General features: G+C 36.9%; 4 protein-coding genes across 11 annotated transcripts in view; 3 read left to right on the top strand and 1 right to left on the bottom strand.

Moving 5' to 3' along the window:
- The first annotated feature begins 1,276 nt into the window (after nucleotides 1-1,276).
- On the top strand, nucleotides 1,277-6,278 carry LOC131702942 (uncharacterized). Its single transcript, XM_059005714.1, has 4 exons — nucleotides 1,277-2,157; nucleotides 3,348-3,872; nucleotides 4,251-4,424; nucleotides 4,552-6,278. Exons 2-4 carry the CDS (start codon nucleotides 3,383-3,385, stop codon nucleotides 5,784-5,786), a joined length of 1,899 nt encoding a protein of 632 aa, XP_058861697.1. The 5' UTR covers nucleotides 1,277-2,157; nucleotides 3,348-3,382; the 3' UTR covers nucleotides 5,787-6,278.
- Nucleotides 6,279-7,888: 1,610 nt separating this feature from the next.
- LOC131702884 (leucine-rich repeat-containing protein 15-like) lies at nucleotides 7,889-9,378 on the top strand. The gene is made up of 2 exons (XM_059005206.1): nucleotides 7,889-8,112; nucleotides 8,456-9,378. The coding sequence occupies exons 1-2, from the start codon at nucleotides 7,938-7,940 to the stop codon at nucleotides 9,376-9,378; spliced, it is 1,098 nt and encodes a 365-aa protein (XP_058861189.1). The 5' UTR covers nucleotides 7,889-7,937.
- A 251-nt stretch (nucleotides 9,379-9,629) lies between these two features.
- LOC131702903 (uncharacterized) lies at nucleotides 9,630-14,887 on the top strand. Its single transcript, XM_059005427.1, has 3 exons — nucleotides 9,630-10,123; nucleotides 10,810-11,364; nucleotides 12,264-14,887. Exons 1-3 carry the CDS (start codon nucleotides 9,658-9,660, stop codon nucleotides 14,336-14,338), a joined length of 3,096 nt encoding a protein of 1,031 aa, XP_058861410.1. The 5' UTR covers nucleotides 9,630-9,657; the 3' UTR covers nucleotides 14,339-14,887.
- Nucleotides 14,881-21,003, bottom strand: part of LOC117973875 (potassium channel subfamily T member 1-like) — a 128,167-nt gene continuing 122,044 nt past the window's right edge. For 4 of the 8 annotated variants that reach the window (XM_059005417.1, XM_059005420.1, XM_059005419.1 and 1 more), the window contains one exon: nucleotides 14,881-20,533. In XM_059005417.1, the coding sequence (XP_058861400.1) occupies nucleotides 20,416-20,533 (118 nt within the window). In that variant the 3' untranslated portion in view covers nucleotides 14,881-20,415. The remainder of the gene's footprint in view (nucleotides 20,534-21,003) is intronic. The other 4 variants (XM_059005421.1, XM_059005423.1, XM_059005425.1 and 1 more) reach the window with 1 other exon arrangement.

Raw genomic sequence — 21,003 nt, 5'->3', positions numbered from 1 at the left:
TGATTGGCTTGGTGTATATCTTCCCACCCTGTGGTTTATCTAGCTGATGTAAGTGCCACATTTTGGCCCTGGCAAAAAGCAAGCTTGGGGAACATAATGTGATCACGGCATTACTGTGTTCAGTACACATCAGTTAATTGAATGCTAATTGATGTGAATTTTGGAAATTATAATTTAATGGAATCTGGTTATTGTTTTCTTCATGGGTATAGGAAGACGTAAGAATTTCTAAGTAGCTGCTCTTTATCAGAGATTATATTCGTTGCTGTGGTGTTGACTATACACTTGGCCCACTTGATATTTCTCTCTCTCTCTCTCTCTCTCTCTCTCTCTCTCTCTCTCTCTCTCTCTCTCTCTCTCTCTCTCTCTCTCTCTCTCTCTCTCTCTCTCTATATATAATTTAGTCGACAGCAGCTCTTTTTTTCTTCCTCAGATGTTTCAAGCAAGTACGTGCACTTAGTAATTGAATGAAACTATTCCATCTTCAATTCAGCTCATTTGGAAGGTGTAAACCAGCAGGGAACATTTTATCACTCTTGAAACTGTTTGACTCTTGCAGAAATATAGATGTGTTGATGATTAACTTCAGGTCGCAGATGACAAGAAATACCACCTTTTATAGAAAAAAAATGTATGCTAAAATGTTATCTTATTTAGGCTTCGGTTTATTTATGTATTTATTTAAAGAGTCGTCGTTATTAACAAGATGTTAAATACATATAGGTGGATTACTATTAAAAACATACTTAACTAAAAAAACAAACAAAAAACAATGCATTACTAGGCAAAACCAGTCTGCAAGTTGGGACAGGTAAAAAACGTCATTGAAACGTCTCATTAAACCACCGTCCATGGACTGTAAATGATAGTAGTACATTAGTACGTAGTACATTTTCTCAAATTTATTGCTCCTTTGTCTAAATGAAAGTTTGAAATGTGACTGTTGGTACCAGATCAATAAGATTTGCTACAGTTAAAAGTTTTTCGCAATCACATTTATTAGTTATTACATTTAATTTTATTTATATATTTGATTAAAAAAAAATCAATAGTCTTATTACATTTAATAATTTATGTTCATATTAAGCTTGTAAGTACTGGGGAAAATTATATATATATATATATATATATATATATATATATATATATATATATATATATATATATATATATATATATATATATTAATGTGTGTGAGAGAGAGAGAGTAGCAATACAAAGTCATTACCGAGTTTGTATACACAATGTGTTTAATTTGGTCTGTAATGTAATTTTTTTATTTGCAGATTTTTCTAAAAACTATTCTTTCAAATCAAATACTTAGCCTACTTTAAATATAAAAGGTGTCCCTGCCTCTGCTCTTGAGAGTCCCCGCCGTTGCATCCACGCATCATTTGATACATATCTTATCCCTGCTCATGCAGAAAGTGTAGGCACAGCCTACCAAAGCAACTCCAATATCTATGGAAACAGGCGAAGATACGCTAAAAACTAAAACTCACTTCAGATGAAACCTCAGAACTGAACATTTCCAAAGAAACGGTTCATATTGGACAAAAGTATTGGACTTGTTTGGATTTTCCTGTTAATATTTATAACATTAACGGTCAAACATCTACAATGAAGTGTAAGTATAATTATTTTTTTATTTTATTTTTTTATTTCAAACGGACACGTTTACTTCATGAATGTATTTCCATGTTATTAATCAACAGCCTATTGCATTATGTTTAACATAATTAACTAATAATGAACGAATAAAAGCGACTAAAACGTGTTATATATTGCGAATTTGCTATACAATGCCTAATCCTAAAAAGTATAATCATTTTTTTATTTCTGTTAAATAAAAGTTCAAGCTGTTTCAATGTTTAATAAATCACGTGTTTACTATTAAGAAACAACTGTCTTTAAAACACCACCTTTAGGAGTGTCTGACTGCAGAACACCCGAGCGGAATGTTGTGTATCTTCACCTCGATATAATGTACTGTACTACCGATATTTGTAATACATGTTCTGACTTAGACCTTTTGAATTAACTTTGGTTGCATGCTTTAAGTTTTAATTGCAGTTATCTTAATTACTAAACACCTAAAGCCCACGAGCTGCGGCTGTGTACAAGAATCAGAATACTTCTGCTCCACAATACCAAACGGTAAGTGTGACGATGGTCAGCATGTGTTAACTCAATCACACGCCCACACACACATATTTTATATATATATATATATATATATATATATATATATATATATATATATATATATATATATATACTTTTTTTTATTATTATTAATTATTATTTAGTAGTCATAGTAATGTTAGCACCCTGACGTCGTTTGTGTCTTATTTTATTTATTTACAATGGGGTCTTGGGAAACAATAAAAGACCATTGGGAAAAAAATCAAACACAATAAAAACGTGTGGTTAAAACTTAATAAACAGCATACAGAGATCAAAGAATGTAATAAATTAGATGTATCTATTTGTTAATATGGACTGAAGGCAGGAGGTTCTAAGCAAATAAACACAATCATTGTTATTGTTATTTAAGGTGGGGTTCATTAAAGACCATATTAAAAGCTTTGAAATTCTGCCCCATCGAATCTCGCTGCCTTTGTAATAAATATAAAAGAATGAGACATTACTGTGTATGTGGACAAACATGGAGGACCACACAGCTGAGACTGCAAGGGCAGACGGTACCAAAGACAGTACACATGAAAATATATAATAAAACCTACTTATTATTAATAATAATAATAATAATACAACAAAACACTGGAGAAGGCATTAACCTGCAAGAATCAAAAGACTATAGGTTTTGTTTAAAATAACCCATTTGTGATAGATACTGTGTTGGCCGTCATGGGGGTTCATGAAAAACACACACACACACACAATTGAATGCTACAAGCCAGTGGTGGAAATGAAGAATAGATAACACTAGAATGTATCTCATTGACAATCCACTGACCTCTCCTACTGTAGTTTCATAAATATTGTGCCTCATTATACTTGCAGATAATAAGATAGTTCAGGGCATATTCAGCATTAACAAATATGGCAATATAGTATTTTCTCTAGGCACAGCTATCCTTAAACTATGTGATGTGTATCCCAGTTGTTTGTTTGCTGCATTTTACAAAATGGTAGAATAGCTGTGCCATATTTAAAAAGTAATCCTAGCCTCTTAATAGCCCTCTATGATTTCTGTTTTCAGTCATATTGTTCAGATTTAGTTTCCACATCATAATTGATAAAAGTAACTCATTTTAATTGTTTGATTTCATAACCCTTTGCATATGCTTTTTTAAAAAAAATATTATTTTTTTTTTATTCAGATTTCCCACCTGGCATTACTTCTATCCTTTTCATAATGCGAAACATTGGCGTCATCAACTCAACGGTGTTCTCCAGTGAAAACCTGAACTCTGTCTCCAGTCTGACCATAGCGAACAGCGGGGCCACAGAAATTCAACCCGGGGCTTTCAGACCATTCAGCCAGCTCGCCAAACTGAGTTTGTACCAGAATCACCTCACTGACGTCAACGCCTTATGGCTCTCCAACCCACAGCTTCTGGAAAACCTAACCATGTTCGCAAACAACGTTCAGAGAATAGAACTTCACACCCTGTCCCGTTTCTGCAATTTGGTGGCCCTTAATTTAGCCAGAAATAAAATCAAGACCATAGCTGATGGCAGTTTTAAAGGACTTGGCAAGCTGTCTGTGCTTGACCTTGCTGGAAACGAACTGTCCTATGCAAGCAGAGACACGTTTAGTGGACTAGAGTCAACCAAGATGAAGCTAGGTGGGAATCCATGGGATTGCTCGTGCGAACTGAAGAGCTTTGCAATCTTTCTCAAAGGTAAAGAGACGTGTCACTTACCATTGTCTGTTCAACCTGTACAGAAGATATTATTAACCCAGGTTTACCAGATTTAGTAATGGGCTTGAATCTTGAGTACAATATGTCAATGAAGACTTCTGACATATTTAGGGCTTGAATTATTTATATATATATAACGACCTGCCTTATTGGCACAATTTAATGATTCTCTATTAACCAGCTACTGTATAGAAATGTGGTATTTTAGGAACTCTAAAAAATGTGCACTGAAAAATTAAATCAGGCAGTTCCACTGTCCAAATCAAGCATTCATTGACTTCTACCGTATTAGGTTTCATTTTCCAAACGTTGCGTTTATGGGCCCTGTAAACGTATATTATCCCATATGTATTTCAGATTTGATCAATGCTTCTTTACTACAAGACCCCATGGATGTTACCTGTATAAATCCACTGACACTCAAGGGCAGTCCAGTCTGGAACATCTCCGAGTTTCACTGTCCAAGCCCGCCTGAGCCACCAAAAGATTCATTCATTCATGTTGGAGTTCCGATTTTACTGGTGTTCCTTGGTAAGTTATTACTACAAAGGGGTCACATTTTTAATTGATCTGATCTGGCACAGATTGTCTCTAAAAGTAGTGAACTAATGACATTGTTAAAGTAAAGTAATCTGTACATCAACACTATTTTTTGCAGTGGTTCTTCTATCAGTCCTGCTCTTGGTCACTCTGCTCTACAAAAGAAAACAAGAAAAGAAGCAAGTAAAACCAGAGGAAGAAAGAGAAAAAGATAAACATCAAGCCATGTCAAACACTGAAGAACAAAGCAAAAACCTGCAGAGAGGAAACATGCTGCTGGTAAAACCTGGAGCAGGACGGCAGAAACGTAATGCAAAGGGTCGAGCAAAGTCAGCTTCTGCAGTCTTGCACCGGTCACGTTTTATACAAGACACAGTTAAACCAGGACCAAATAAAAACATGAACAAAGCAAACCTGAAACCTGCCGACGAATCTGTAAGACAACTAGTTGAGATCCATAAGAGAACCGCTGGAGGAACTGAGTCGCCATTTAAAATAAAGGATGCCAGTACTGACCAAACAGGCAGACACCATTTAGAACATTTGAATAAGAATATGACTGTAGAATGCATAGATTCAATAGATCAGCATTTGGAAGGTCCAGCTAGGACTGAAGATAACCAGACTTATGAAGACACTGACCAAATGCCCTACCTAAGTATTGATACAAGAGCTGCTAAAGAAACCCCAGAGATAATTGCACAAAGCCATCTTGTTTCCACAAACAGACCGAGGCTTGGTCAGACCATCAAAAGGATGTCAACGTGGCCACTGACCAAGACAGAGTGGAAAGAAGAAGACAAGGTAGAGTGGAAAAATAACTATTTTTTGAGGCCGGAAGATGCATCTAAAGCATGGATTCATCCAGAAAATGTGGTGGGTTTCTCAGTAGGAGACAAGCCTTATCAAAGAAGACGCCAAGAAGAAGCTGATTCTAAGTTATCTCCAAAGGATGATATTGATGGAAACCAAGAGACTGCTGTGGAGAAGCTGGATTCAGCAACAGGAGATATGTATCAGCAATCCACTGGAGAATACAGGTTTAAAGGCAGCAGTCAGAAAAGAAGTGCAGACTCACAAAGAGAAGGAACCATCGGGAAGAAGAAAACACAGAACAGCCAAAGAGGATTGAACAGTGTGTTAGTGGAGGGTAATGCACAGGGCAGTGGCACACACTCCCTCACAAAGGTAGAAAGGGCTCGTCACAGTGGCTCACCAGGGGATGAAAACCTGCTGCAAAATAACGAATATGCCTTCATTGATCTGCTTCATGAAGTTGTTGTGAATCAAGGCAGGTGGACGCGAGACAGATGGAAGCAAACGCACCAGAAGAGAGTGATCAATAAACCTTAGCAGCGACCACAGCATAATATTATATCCTTGATGTTCGTTGTACCACCTTCCAAAAAGAAACACCAAAAGACGCACCAAACTTGTGTAATTGTCTCGGACAGCTCATTCATATTGCATCATTACAAAGGAAACCTATTGCCAAGTGATATTATACATGTATATATCCTTGGAGGGTTTAGGTAGGGGTGGTCAAAGTTATACCTTCCACTCCTGGTCTTTGTTCCAACCCTGTTCTAAATTGTTTAATTAAACCTCCAGCCAGACCCTAACATATTTGATTGTCTAATTTACCCGTTAAACCTGGAGTGGAATAGCCCTCCAGGAGCATGATTGGACACCGCTGGTCAGTTTATATTTGTCTTGCATATTATACAGTCTATCAGTATGGTGAATATATAGAGGATATATGTATTACTTTTATGGTTGATGTTTTTCTATTTAAATAAATATGGCATGTCAAACTTAATAAAACACTTTTTTTAAATTAAAATATATTACGGCGGTCAGTGTTTTTTTATATATATAACAAACAATGAAATGGTTTTCAGGATCAAGCTGTTTGTTGATGTCTTACAATACTACCTGCTCTTTTGTGTAGTATGGAATGCTATTGTACAATTGATGGTATGGTATGGTAGCAGTTAAAATACCCTCATTTTACATTGTTAAAAGTGAATAACCTGGGCATTTAACAAAATATTAATTTAACTGGAATAATGTCAGTCTTTCAAGTTTCAACTTCCCTGTTTTGCTGGAACTCTGCTGTTAACTTGTTCGTACAGTCAAGGCTGACTCTGCAAACATTCAGAAGAAAAGGAGGACACTTTAAATTTCTCTGCTGAAGTGAACAAGTATGCATCCGAGACCCCAAGCTGATGCATTTGAATTTTAAATAAAGTGTAACACTGACATTCCTGTTTGGGCTTGCAGATCTGGGTTAATGGGTAACAGGTAAGTAACATGGCTCATCAATCGAATCATTCATCCAAGAACTACGAAAACATAAATTGTAAAGCCCCAGAAACTGGAAGCATTGGTTACTGGAACACAGATACAGAACCAGATGAGAAGCGACATCAGAGTTAGACTGTGTGCACGACAAGCTACCACTATATCTCTAAAAATGAGCAGTACCGGTAAGTTCTGTTTGTAAGTTACCCAAAAATATATACTTGATTAAAATTTGGCTTAACATTTTAATAATTTGAATGCTAAAGGAATTTTCAGTTCTTTCAGTAAGAATGTGCAAGCCTAACAATTTCAGATTCAATAAATAGATAGCAAATAGCAATTGTTTTTTTTAAAATGCTCAACAGGACACAGAGGAAGCAGTCTTTAGACATGATTTTAATGACAACATTCATAAGATGTGTACTAAAATAGAGATTTCCTTTCATCACGCAGGAAAAGGGTACATTACAAAGAGATTGCAATATGTTTTATCAGTCTGATGCAGCGTGGAAGTTTGTTTCAAAGATGACATTCAAAGCTCTATTGCTACCCATTAGGTTGTAAGAAATGCATCTCTAATCCTATTTATTGCACAAAGGAAGTACCAGAGGCTATGGACGAGCTTGGTTTTTATTTTCTTTTCTTTTTCACAATAAACAAATAGCAAAGTTCACTGTAAGTTCAACAAATACTACATTTTAGTATAATGAACAAGTTCATCAATATATAGCATTTTTTCATTGACGAATTCCTTTATCAAAAGGTAAGGTTTCCCAAATAATTGTTTTGTCTGTTTCTATTTTCCCACGCTGGTTATGTGGTTTCATGAGTTCTTTTTTTAAATACTTTAATTCAACTTCAAATAACTAACAAAGTAGTTTTATAAATGAAACCCACTGTTTCATTTGTTTGAATTTAAAATGGCTAGTTCTATACAACAACAAAAAAAGATACTGAAAAACAATGTAATTGAATCCAAATCAAGATGTTTATCTTGATAAGACTATAAGAGTTTATTAAGAGGCACATTGAATTAGATGATGCTTTTTTTAAAAGAACCCTGTATCAAATATACTGTTTTGCATAGCTTTATAAGGGAATAGTTTTTGTCTGGGAGTAACAGCCTCATAATTAAACAAATCAATGTCATACAGCACTTTGCCTTTTTTTGGTGTTGGGTCTACGATACACTAAATTGGCATGTATGATAGGATGATTATCCTTGATTGCGCTGTGTATTCTTTCATAGGGTTGTCAATGCATGTCTGCATTCTCATGGTGTTGCTGTCTGGACCTGTACAGCTCTGCCCTACAAACTGTAAGTTCTGTTCAACAGGCCTGGCAGACTGTACGCAGGTTTCCTCTTTGCAGGAAGGTAAGCGTCATTTTTATAAGTAGCTAGATAAACTTGCATGCAAAAATACATCCTGTATCTTCATTGACATACAATAGATATAAGAACCTCAACATTAATTATTATCCTATGCAGCATTATGAGCCTATACTGTAAAACATTAGCGTATTGTAAATGCATACAAAAGCATTTCCTAGTTTGTCAATATGCCCACAGTTTAAGACTTGATACTGAATTGGTCTGTTACCCCCCCTGTGTTTTTATCTGTTTTTACAATATGTATTTGGGATCCTTACATTTTCCCCATGTTTATTCACAAGAAAAATAGACACACTTAGTCCTATAACTGCTTTGTCTTTTTAAGTTTTAACAGGTTTACCAGTCGTAACTGAGAAGATATTACTACGTGCCGGAACCCTTGACCAGATACCAGCAGAAGCTTTCAGAAACTTTTCCAACCTGAACGTCCTGTCTATAAATGAATTTCCCATTTCAACATTGCTTAACTACTCGTTTGCCATTGGAGAATCCAATAGATTACAATACCTTGATCTCAGCAATAACAGGCTCACAAGCTGTGGCATTGAAGCTTTGGCTTTCACTGGTCCAAATAACCTCACTGAATTTACCCTGACCAATAACGCACTTGACACATTGTATGAATCCTGGTTTAATCATCTGGTAAGGCTTGAGAAGCTAAACCTAGCCTCCAACAGGATACCCTACCTTCTGCCGAGGATTTTTGAAAACTTATCTCAGCTTCAAGAACTTAATGTCAGCTCCAACAACATACGCTATTTATCAAGCGGGACGTTTCTAGGTATGAGCAATTTGGTGGAGCTGGACTTGTCAGGGAATGGAATGATCTTCATTAACAATGACGCATTCAACCCTCTGATAAATCTAATGAGAATTGTGTTGTTTCAGAATGGTTTAGAAACACTCCCTGATGTTCCAGATTCTACACACTTATTGCAGCTACATGATAACCCTTGGCAGTGTACCTGTGCTTTGGTACAGCTGCTACAGAGGCTAAAAGACAAAGTTCAGAGCCCCGAGAGAGTAGTTTGTGCCACTCCGTCAGAGGTACAGGGAAGTCCCTTTCTCAGTGCTTATCAAACTGTCTGCAACTCAAATTCAACCGAGTCTGGATATCCAACCAGCAGCCCACAGAATCAAATATCCAGGCATTTGTGGATCTATGGATTTATAGGTAATTTGATACAAACTCATAAAACCGTTCTGTATACTGTAGACAAGGGCTATCTGATGGATATAGCTCAATGAGCATCACAATTTCTTACCTAATATATATTTTATTTCTTTATATGATTCTTAAAAAACTCCCAGTTGGACAGCACTTGCATACAGTAGATGACGATGATTTGGAGTTTCTGTGTTTAATTCACAGCCAATTTGGGTCATAACAGAATTTACATATTCTAAAGCGGGCATTTCTGCTTGATAACTGATGTTTGTTAAGTGCCATATGGTCTATTAGAATGGCTTCTGTAATGCTTAAATGTGTTGATCTGGAGCTGGGGGGTTGCTGATCTATCACTACTGATGATTAAAATCAAGGTGTTTCTAATGTATTTTTGTCTCACAGGTGGGTTTGTGCTGGCATTCTTCATATGTGTAGTTGGCTGTGTGATAAGAAAGCACTGGAAACAAAGGGGTGTTACTAACCCAGTAAACCCCAGTAAAGAATCAGGTACCAGTTTACATGAAAATGCGCCTGTGGGAGAGCTAATTGAGAATAAACTGTGGACAGATGCAATGCATTCACAAAACCCTCCCAGCTCCGGGCTCAGCTGCACACGGCTGAACGAGTTCAAATCACAGCATGCAAGTGGTGTATCTGATGGGGCTCATGATCTTCAAAACCATGAGGCTGAGCTGGAAGGAAGCTGTCAGGAGAGAGATGGGATTCGCTTGTGTAAAACAGCACCAGGCACACTTCCTGCTGCTGGCGTAGTACATCAAGTAACGACTGAGAAAACACAAATCGTGAATGATACCAAATCAATAGGTAAGACTTTTTTTCTCTTTTATTCAAGAGGTTCTGTCACCCAGAGACAAAACCGCTCTACCAGAAGAGACAGCATCGCCTTATTAACTTATAAATGTTTTTTAAGACAGCACTTATGGTAATATGAGATGCGCTGGAATGTTCTGAAATGTGGCTTTATGATTGGCTGAGAGTGGCTTTGTGATTTATAATGAGTGTGATTTGATAGATTTTGAAACAGAACTATAATATTTACTGTTGTTTCTTGTGTATAAAACTATGACAACTAACAATAATACATATAATAATAATAATAGTAACAATAACATTTTTAAATAATTCTGAAGTACTCCATTTTGAATTCTGCCCTGTTAATCATATGGATTTAGAAACCTTTCAGTTCCCCTTTCCCTTCCATCCATTCCTAATAAATACTCTCTTACCCACGCACCATGGGACAGTGAGAAGTGTTAATGCCTTATACATGTAATCAATATCATTTGTTACAAAGTAACATTGAATAAATACGGGTAATTAAATCCACATAAATTAACAGGGCTGAATTCAAAATGAAGTACTTCAGAACTCAGAGGAAGTGCAGAAGATATTCAAGTGTTATTCTTCTGGTATTCAGTCGGAATTAATTATTAATTTTATGGCCATTATTTGAAACTGTTACAATAATAATATTTCCCTTTCTTTCACAGATTTGGTAACGTATTTTGAGACAGAGTTTGCTCACCATATTGAAATTCCACCCAAAGATCCTAGTACCGCAAAACACAAACCTTACTTACACGATGCAGGAAACATCAGTGCTGAAATACAGAGAACATCTAACAATGCCCCTAATCTGAAGGATGACGGTGTCATGAAAAATCCTTCCAGCAAAAGAAGCAAAACCTGGAACAACCTTCACTTTGGTAACCAGGGCCTGTCCTTCGAGGATGATGGAAACAGAATCACCAGATGCAATATAGAGGTCAATAACTTCTCTGAATCCAAGAATGACAAACCTTACAACAAACAGGGGGGAACCGGCAAGGGGCTGCATCTGTTGAAAGATTATGAGACATCCATTGACAGTTTATCATCAAAGACTGACAACACCCTTCAATATGGTGATCTAGGATACTCAAATGAAGTGTTTGAAGACATGATGTGGCGCCATATCACTGGACAGCCCGATGGCAGTGATGGAGAAGGCAACCTGTGCAGATCTTGGGTTGAGAACGAAAAAGGCAGTCCAGAGATCAAAGAAGGTACTGTGTGGTCAATGGCGCAGGGAAAGGGCCAATCATTTGGTCATCTTTGCAGGGATAAGGGTCACAAGGACCCTGCTCTTTCAGACACTAATAGCAATGCAAATCCAAGGGCACTGGATAGGAAAAAGAGGGCAATGCATGCCAGAGATAGAGAGATTGTAGAGAGGCTAACCAGAGAGAGGTTTTGGAAGTACCATAGAAATTGTTGTGATGAGAACAGACCGTGCCCAACTGCAAAGAAAGTCATAAAAATACTTCGAAATGCTCCACCAGCAGAGCTTGATGACGCGGTCTCGCACACCAGACCTCCGTGCGATAGCGAGCTGCTGAGAAACAATGACATGCTCACAGTGAACCTGTTAGTCAGACTGCAGGAGAGAAAGGAAAGGAGAAGAAGCAGGATGAGCCCTTGGAAATAATACTGAGAATTTAGGTCACGTTGTGACTTTTAATCCGGCAAAAAAGAGTGATCTAGATTAACCTATTATAGTTATAACTAACAATCTGATTAAGAACTTAAAACATATGTCAAAGAAATATTCAACATGTACAATTAAATATTAGTTATTTAAATAAATAAATCAAAATACTATATCCTTCAAATACTAAACGAAGTCAATATTTTAGTAAATCTTACATTGAACAAATCTTGCATTAAATGATTGGTTATTTTTGGTAAGTAACAACAACTTATTAAAAATCAACAGCTTGATATTTGAGTCAGGTGATTACGAGTCTGTTTTTTTTTAAATAACCCAAAATTCGGTATATTGAATAGTACTAAATTCAAGGAAAGATGAACTAAATCCATGTACTGTTTTACCTTTAAAACCATCAACACAATACCATTTTTCAAAGGAATGTATTTATAAAAGGTATGTCGTGTTTATTTATAGTACCGACATGTGCAGAAGGGAGATGTGCAATGCCATTACCTTCTCAAGACAAAGACGCAGAGAGCACTTCACACCAGCATAACGGGTTCAAGATAAAGAACAGCATCAGTTTGCCAGTAATGCAAGGTTCTACTAATCAAGGACAATGGAGGCTGGAACCTACACACAGGGACAGCAGCCAGATGTTTTATTTTGGAGTCCCTAAACTGGTTAATGTTCAACCAGCTTTCAATGCCAACCCAATGCCTGTGCCATCTTTATATAAACTGGCAGGGACTGAAGAACACAAGGCTGAGCGTGTGGTCTGTATTCAGCCCTGCAATGAAACGGAGTGTTTACCTGCAATGCAAACGTTACATGAAGAACAAGAAGAGACTAGAAACGCTGTGACAGTACTATCAGAGGCTGCTTTAACAGACAAGCACGATGCTCACGTTACTAACACATCGTCACAAATCCAATCCAAGATGAAGCTAGAAGGGGAGTCTTTTATTAAAAGCGTAGACAATTTGTCAAGCAATATTAAGGACCTGCAGAGCTGCAAGAGTAAGGAAGCATTTATGGCAGATTCTGAGTCCGTTCATGAAAATGACTTGAATTCATCTCCCAGGCTCCATGGTTTTCAAGGCAGAAGTTCAAGCCTGGACGATATGAGACATTCAAAAGAGATTGCTGTGCTGCAAAATAACCCATGGTATCAGAATGCTTTACTTGAGAATAAAGTTGGCATTCAACTCGAGGGTGGTGTAAGTAAAGCAGGAATGGTATTAAAGTCTCCCGACGTGTTTCTGGAAAACAACAAAAAAGGGGTTCTCCAAAATAAGGAAGAGGTATTTCCAATAGAGAAGTTGGAGTGTGACAAAGAGACCACCACCACTGAGAAATGCATTGATCCAAATGAATTGAAGAAAGATGATATTGAAATACATCAGAGAAGAACACATGAAGACTTATTCAGCACAATGGTAATGGAAGATAATGATGAAGAGGTTGATGAAGCTACTCCTACCATGGACTATTTATATTTTAGTGGGAAGCCTACTGCTTCCTTCAATATGGAGATGATTGAGAAGAGTGGCCGAACTAGTTCACCAAATGCTGAAGAAAAAGTGACACACAAGAACAATGGTGTTCCAGTAGGCAACATCTTTGATCTTTCAAACAGTAATCTACAAAAAAGTGCTCTCAAATACAAGCTTCAGGATGCCACAGATTCAATGCAATGTCACAAGACCATTGGAACCCTTGACGATATGCATTGCTTTGCCAGTGACCAGCAGCAAAAAAACAGAGAAGGCTTTTTCAAAAGCAATGACGAAAGCAACAAGGATCACAACGGCTGCCTAAGAGAGTGGCGGATTAAAAACCAAGAAGCAAAAGAAAGTCATGAATTCTCTTCTCATTTCGCTCACGATACTGCCGACGCTGCTCAAATTCAATTGGAAGAATCCATCGCCCCTGTTCAAACCAAGCCCATGAAGAAAAGCTATGTGTCAGTTTTCAAGCTTCCAATTGCCATGGCAAGAGTGTCACAAAGCTCACAGAAAAATGGACCAATGGAAACGGGTGCTGGAAAGTCCCTAGACCTTGATGGCATCACACCTGTGGACTGCGACAGGTCTAAGATCAATAGCATTCTCACCTCCCTTCCCCCTGATGCAGCAGGAGAAAATGACAACGCTCAAACAAGACAAACAAGTGGATCCTTCAAGAATGCATCTGGTTTAGCAATACATCAAGAGAAATTCCACAAGTACCGGGTAAAAAGCAAGTTTTCTGATACGATCGAGACCCTTCTCCCTGAAGTCGATGAGATAAGCGCACTGAATAACCTTCACTATGAGAAAATAAGAGGGAAGAGAATCCATAACATCGCGGTTCAAGAGCACAGACCCACAGCACTGATACATGATGAGGACTTCGACACCAGCAGCACCTCTCCTTCCCCGGCTAGATACGCTCAGCAGACACCACCGAAGAGAGGGGAGCTTCTCGAAGACGATGAACTGGCAGTGATCAATGTGCTGTGTCAGCTTAAGAAGTCTTTAAAAGGACAAGCACACATTCAGCTTTAATCATTTGCAGTATTTCATTAGTCACTGTTACCAATAGAGTATCAACCAGGTACAGTACAGTATAACAATCATTTAAACAAGTGTCAAAATTTCAGTGCATCTTAACCTGTGTACAAATGTTATCCTGTGGTTCCCAAGTACAATCTTCGTTGTTGTGATTTATAATTAATATGTTATGTGTAGGGTGTTTCGTATTCTAACTGCACAGTTTGAGCATTCAGATCCTCTCGCAAACTGCACAAGATGATATATAACAATAATTGAAAGCCTACACGCAATGCATTACTTTTTACAAGTTTGATCTGTGTACAGTGTATCAAAAAGGCTGCACATGCAGTATGTTATTTTTGCATGTGTTGATCTTGTGAAATGTAAACCTCTGCTTTATGCACTGAAAGATAGCAAACCAATCACTCTTTGAATGCATGTTTTTGTATAGCCTGTGTTGCCAACTAGAGATGTGTTGTTAGTTTTAAAGAGCTAAAACAAGTCTATTATTATTTAGATGCTGGGTGACTTTAATGAAATAAATCGACTCGAGGTATAGTTCATGGCTGCATGCAGCTACTTTATTGAATTCTCACATACAGTAATGAAGCACATTGGCTTCATATAAGAAATTGTACAAAATGGTTTATTCTTTTACAGTTCATATAATAATCTGCACAGTCTGTTTGAAATCCTGAAACGCACCCATTCGTGTGATAGTTTTGGCATCAAAGAACATGCATTTGTAATATGTCACAATTATACAATGATGTACAGTTTAAATGAAAACCTGCTAATAAATATTTAAAATGTCTGATAAATTAACTTTTAAATTCCAGGAATTTTCACAGTGAAACAGAACTAGGATTCTGTTAAAAAAAAAGCAACATTTTATTCAAATTTGTGAAGGACTACATTGAAACAAACACAGATTTTGAAATGAATTGGTCTTAAAGGAGACAGCTATAAAACAATTCTTTTAAGTTTTCAAAATAACTAATTTTTTTAAGCTCTTGTCCAAGATATTCCACGGTCCTTTACAAATTTTAGACAATACATTGAAATGTACACATTACATTTTCAACTAAAAATACAGACATTTGCTTTCCTTTTGTGTTTTTTCATAATTTCCATAACTCACCCACCCCACATTCAAGAAATGACAAAAGAGCTGTGAAAAGTTAGTGATCTACTTCTCATGTAACACACTGAAAACTGGGAGACATTTCAAAAAGGCATAGCATATTTTATTTTAAACAAAAGTGATTTATAAGGGAGTTCCTTTTTAAATGATTAATAAAACTACAGCAATAGTTTATGTTTGACACACTATTAAAATGCTGTGATACCATGCATCGCAGTGTTCGATAGACTGCAGTAACACTGCTGTAAACATGTGATAATGCAAACTGTGGTGTCACATGCATAATGCCGGGATTTCTTATTAAAAATGCATGCACATTTGTGTGAGAAATATTACCTTTTTTTTCCTGTTATCTTTTATGGCCTTTCGGCTGATATTTACAGCTGTGCTGAAGTGCTTTTTAATACATGACTATTCACTGACCAACTAAAGGAATGTATTGTGAATTTGTGCTATAGAATACGTTATTTGGTTACACAGTAGTTGGCACCTTGATAACAAAAGCATATACATTATGCTTGTTCATTGTAATTGATTCAGTCTTTTACTTTACCTGTTAATATATTATACACATTTCAATCAATGAAACCATGTGTACAACTTGTGTCAGATACACTTTCTAAATGCAACAGAGTCTATTTTAATACATCTAAAGAGTGGTGGACCTTAATACAGCTGCCCTTTACAACCTAGTGGATTTCTATTAAATGTAGCAATGCCAAGACAGTCGGTGGGTCTATAAATCACTTCTGGGGTCAATACAGATTTAAAGAGCGTCAGTAGTTAGTGTAGATACACCACTGTAAGATCATTGCATCACAGCTCCCCCTAGTGGACCCTGGTGAGTTTGCTAGGGAGAGTTCAAGTTTCTGTCCCTAATTGTCAAAATAATCTAAAATCACAATTAATTAAAATAAATAAATAAATAAATGGATTACAAGAAATGAAATGTTTCTAAAGTCTAGTTTTCAATTATTGTAATGTTACAAACTTTGAATAGTTTCAAGAGCCTGCTTAAGATTCTCTTCAGAGGTACTGTTCTCTCAATGCAAATCATTGGCACTATTTGTGTCTAAAATACGATAAAATTGATACAATTAAAAAAACAGGAGTGATGTTATGATAAACAGCAGGATAATGCAATTTGTATGATATTATTGTTCATTAGCATAGAAAGATGTATGATTGTCAGGTCACAAATAAAAGTAGACCAGTCGTTTCCTTTCAAAATAGGACATTCTGAGCACTATGTTAGTTTATGTAAACAGCAATATACAGTAATCTATCGTGTATCCGACTGCGGTGGGAGCAGAGTAAGGGCGGATATGTAAAAAGGCAGATAAATAAATCCTGTTTTAAATACCATTATACACAGCTGTAACAATTACTATATCCATGTGATTATTGTTTTGAGATTCAGCTTTTTTAGGGAGCTCCCCTAAATCCCTTGTTTAGAAAGATACAGGATATTAATGCTTGTGACAAAGTAGCCTTCTGCCGTGTGGGTGCGTGCATTCGCTGCTGAGTGACAGGCAGGAGATCGAGACGGAGGTTGAAGCTGATACGCCCCGCAGGTGAACAGGATTTATTTACATATCAACACACTGAACAGACAACAGTGTACGAAAACTCTGGTAGGCTCTACAATCTCTGAACTAATCATCTCTGTTCAATATGTAGCTGAAGAGATTGATCATGACGGATAAATGGTTAGGGCAGATATGCGGCAGATTACTGTATTAAACATATTTCACCCTAAATGGTATAAAAACCAAGGCTTTGAAAAACAAAATCGTGACGGAAAAACTGATCACTCAACAGAAAACAGAATGAGGATCAGCCGTGTATCACTATAATGCCATTGTTTACATAAACAATAAAAGGCCCAGGTTATGAAAATCACAAAATCCAACAGTGCTGGTTAGTCTATTAAGTTTATTTTTGTCTCAGGAACGTTAATATCTGACTGCTTTATTATGGTGGTCGTATTTAGATATGCTATTGTTAAGCATTGTACCAAGACTGCAGGTTTGAAGTCTTCCCATTTTAACCCTCAACACAAATAACCAGAAATACAGATATGAAATAGTTTCAGTGTCTTATACAGGAGAAATAATAAACATGCCTATGTTTATAAGGTTGGCCGGGTTGTTTTTTACAATGAAAAGCAGAACGTATGCATATGATAGAGAAACCATTCCCATGTGCAAATAGATTTATTTAAAGGGTTTTTTACTATAGTAATTCAGGGAAAGACATTAAGTAGGTATTAGTAACCAAGTTCCCATATTGAAAAATGTTTGTTTAAATACACACACACACAGATAAATAAATAAATTATAATTTACAACCAAACAGGTCAGCTTTTTAAGCTGACAAAATCTCCAAGTTGTTATGTACAGCTATACATAAATTACATTTATAAACAACCTAGCTGGGCTAGAGTACAGTAGAATTCAAATGTGTTCCAAACAGTAACAGAGAATTTAATATAAATAAATATGTATGGCAAAAAATACACAATGTAAGCCTCCCTTTTATAATTTTAGCAAACGTCTACCACTTTCAAAGCACCCCTGCTAACCATTGGCAACTAACAAGGTGCCTTTTGCTCCTGTTGCCAAGCAGCTGTGAAGTATAAAGCACTACTTTTGAACCTCTGAATTTGTATATTTCTCGCTCCCTCCAATAACATTTAAAATATACCCATCCGAATTTGTTTTGTAAAAACAATCAATATTCTTCTGTAAAGATTCCATGACTGCTTCAAGTTTTCAACCTATACAGTGCTCCCTCTATTTCGCTATCCAACTTACACATCAAAAAACATGGACTATTGATAACACTGAGCTATAAAAGGGTCCTTTTAAAGTAAAACATGTACTGGTACAATTCATTGTCAACTAAATGCATGAAATGTAAATTAGCGAAATTAGTGAATTCTGGAATTGTGAAATGTGCAGGGAGCACTGTACCTGTATTGGTTTTCCTATATAATTTTGGCACCAGTTTAACTAATCTCAACAGGGTCACTTGATTAATGACCCCCAGGAAAACAAAGCATGGGAAAGTTGAAAAAGGGTTCCACATAGGAAAAGGTTGGTTTTTCAAGTTACTATATTACTGCTTTTATTGATTCTTTCAAAGCACAGCAAATAGCACTGCATTCAAAGTACCATACTAATTTAACTGATCAGGTTTAATCTTAAATATCAACACCACAAAACTCTACATGCTCTTGAACTGCTGTACATTCCTACTTTAGACGACAGTTCTTAATGTGCGGTTTTCCGTGTCCAGCAAAAAGGGGGTTTGCTACATGATATAAGTGGTATGGTAAAAACTAAAACATGTTGGATATCTGTAACTATATCCACGTCTTCAATAAAAATAAATAAATAATATCAGCTGTTTAAAACAAGATTCACAATGGGGGTGCTGAAGTCCCTGATATTCACCTGTTTAATTCTGGACGTACAAAGGTGAGTTACGTCAAGGTTAAGCCATCTTTAGTGTAGGGCACTGCTAGATCAATATGGACATAGAACCATTCAAACAACACAAGGTCCTTTAACAGCAGCCTTTTGGTGATTTAGAAATTGCTTAAAACACACACACACACATTATATATATATATATATATATATATATATATATATATATATATATATATGCTTAGTGAAAGGTTCAAACATTTGGTATAAACCTTACTGAACACAAATACTAAACGTGGAGTTATATAAAGTATTTGTTATTTAAAACATTTTCTAGATCAACTTTCTCAGAGCAATAACCAAGGCTTTAAAATCACCTCTGTCGCTAAGGTGAAGATCTTTGAAGCTATGTGGAATTTCAGGAAACTAAATACACCTGCCAACATAATTTTTTATTTTTACATTTGAGTGCCCAATTATTTTACCCCCAATTTTCTCCCCAATTAAGTAAGTATGTCCCATTATTTTTTCCCCTCACCGCAGCAACTCCCCACACAGCTCAGGAGAACTGAAAGTCCGATCCCACGACCAAGCCAGATTCCTCTTCTACCCCCAGAAACTTGAAAGCAGACGTCAGTGAGCTACTGGCCTCTGAACAAAGGCCAGCTCTGAAGGTGTCCACCTGAGCTTACTGGACGCCTGGTCGGTAGGGTCCGCTGTACGCGATGCGGAGAAACAGTCCCTTCTGGTTTTGCTTCCCTAGCCCACAGGAGCACCATGGCCAATGTGACGCTCCTGGAATCCCCAGCGATGCCTTGCGACTGCACAGCCAGGATGCGAACCTGCGCTCTCCTGACTATGACTCACCCTACACAGCACGCGGCTGTGCTTCCACCTCGCCAGTGAAATATCAATCACATTTCAAGGCAGCACCAAGTGCCAATGCCAAGTCAAAATGCTGTGATATGTGCTGATGCCAATTGTTTCTATTCTATAATAAAAAGCTAGTTTTAAATCACTTGAGTTGTCCTGACTGACCCACAAGATCTTCAGCAACTCAGTAAGAGGGGCAGTGACGATGGGCCCTAATCAGAAACTTTAACTATTCTTTTTCTCTTGATTAAAAGTTTGATATTAATAACATATCAATAAGCTATAGTTATAGATTGCTGTTAATGAACTACAATCTAAAACTGTATTTTATTCATACAAACAGACTAAGTAAGTAATGAGTTAAAGCTCGATGAATAGGGGCCAACACGATTTCAAAGCCTCAGTTCTCACTCCAGTTAGCGCATTGCAGATCTAATGAAGTGGTGCTCATTATGCACATTTCCCATTGGTTTAACTCACACTTCTGGTTTTCAAGATCATTCTCCTCTCTGTTCCCAGTTCCTGGGTTCCCAGGGAAGGTGGCTGTCTCTAGCCAGTGGATGTTTAATGCCAGCACACCTCCATGCATCTTTATAAAGTAAATGGCAGTAAGCATGTTCAAGGCTGGGGTTCAGAATTCAGAGCTGCGTTTCATCTCTGGTTTCACTGCCAAAGTCTTGTTTCATACTGAAGTTACCTTTTCCATTTTGAGTGTCATTAGGAACATGAGCCAGAGGGTCTGAGCGGATCAGGTACCTACAAGCAGGGTAGATCATATTAGTGCATAATGCTGTAGTCAAACATGCATTGCCTTACCATGCAGAAAAAAAAGGAAAACTATGGTTGTTAGATTTTGTTTAACTTCCTAAAAATGTAAACTAATAGATGAAATGTTTAAACTTGAATATATGTTGGTAACTATCAGACAATCCAAAACAAGAAGCACCCTTTAAAATCAATGACTACAATATTAATATGTACAAATAACACTGTATATAATGTGTTTAATATACTGGTTAACACTATTGTGATACCAATCATACGCCAACATATGAACTTCTTACCACATCATCTACCAATTGTAATGAACTGGCATCTCAGTCTGTTGAACTGGAAGGAAACGCAAGGGCTGGACGCGAACCACAAACCATACAGTTCAAACACGAATGTCTTACCATTCAACTAAAGAGCAAGCTCTGTAGTCAAGATGCAAGTATGGGTGTTAT

Source organism: Acipenser ruthenus, chromosome 31 (assembly GCF_902713425.1).
Source record: "Acipenser ruthenus chromosome 31, fAciRut3.2 maternal haplotype, whole genome shotgun sequence".
NCBI classification, from domain to species: domain Eukaryota; kingdom Metazoa; phylum Chordata; class Actinopteri; order Acipenseriformes; family Acipenseridae; genus Acipenser; species Acipenser ruthenus.
This window is presented reverse-complemented; position numbering and strand designations above follow the sequence as displayed.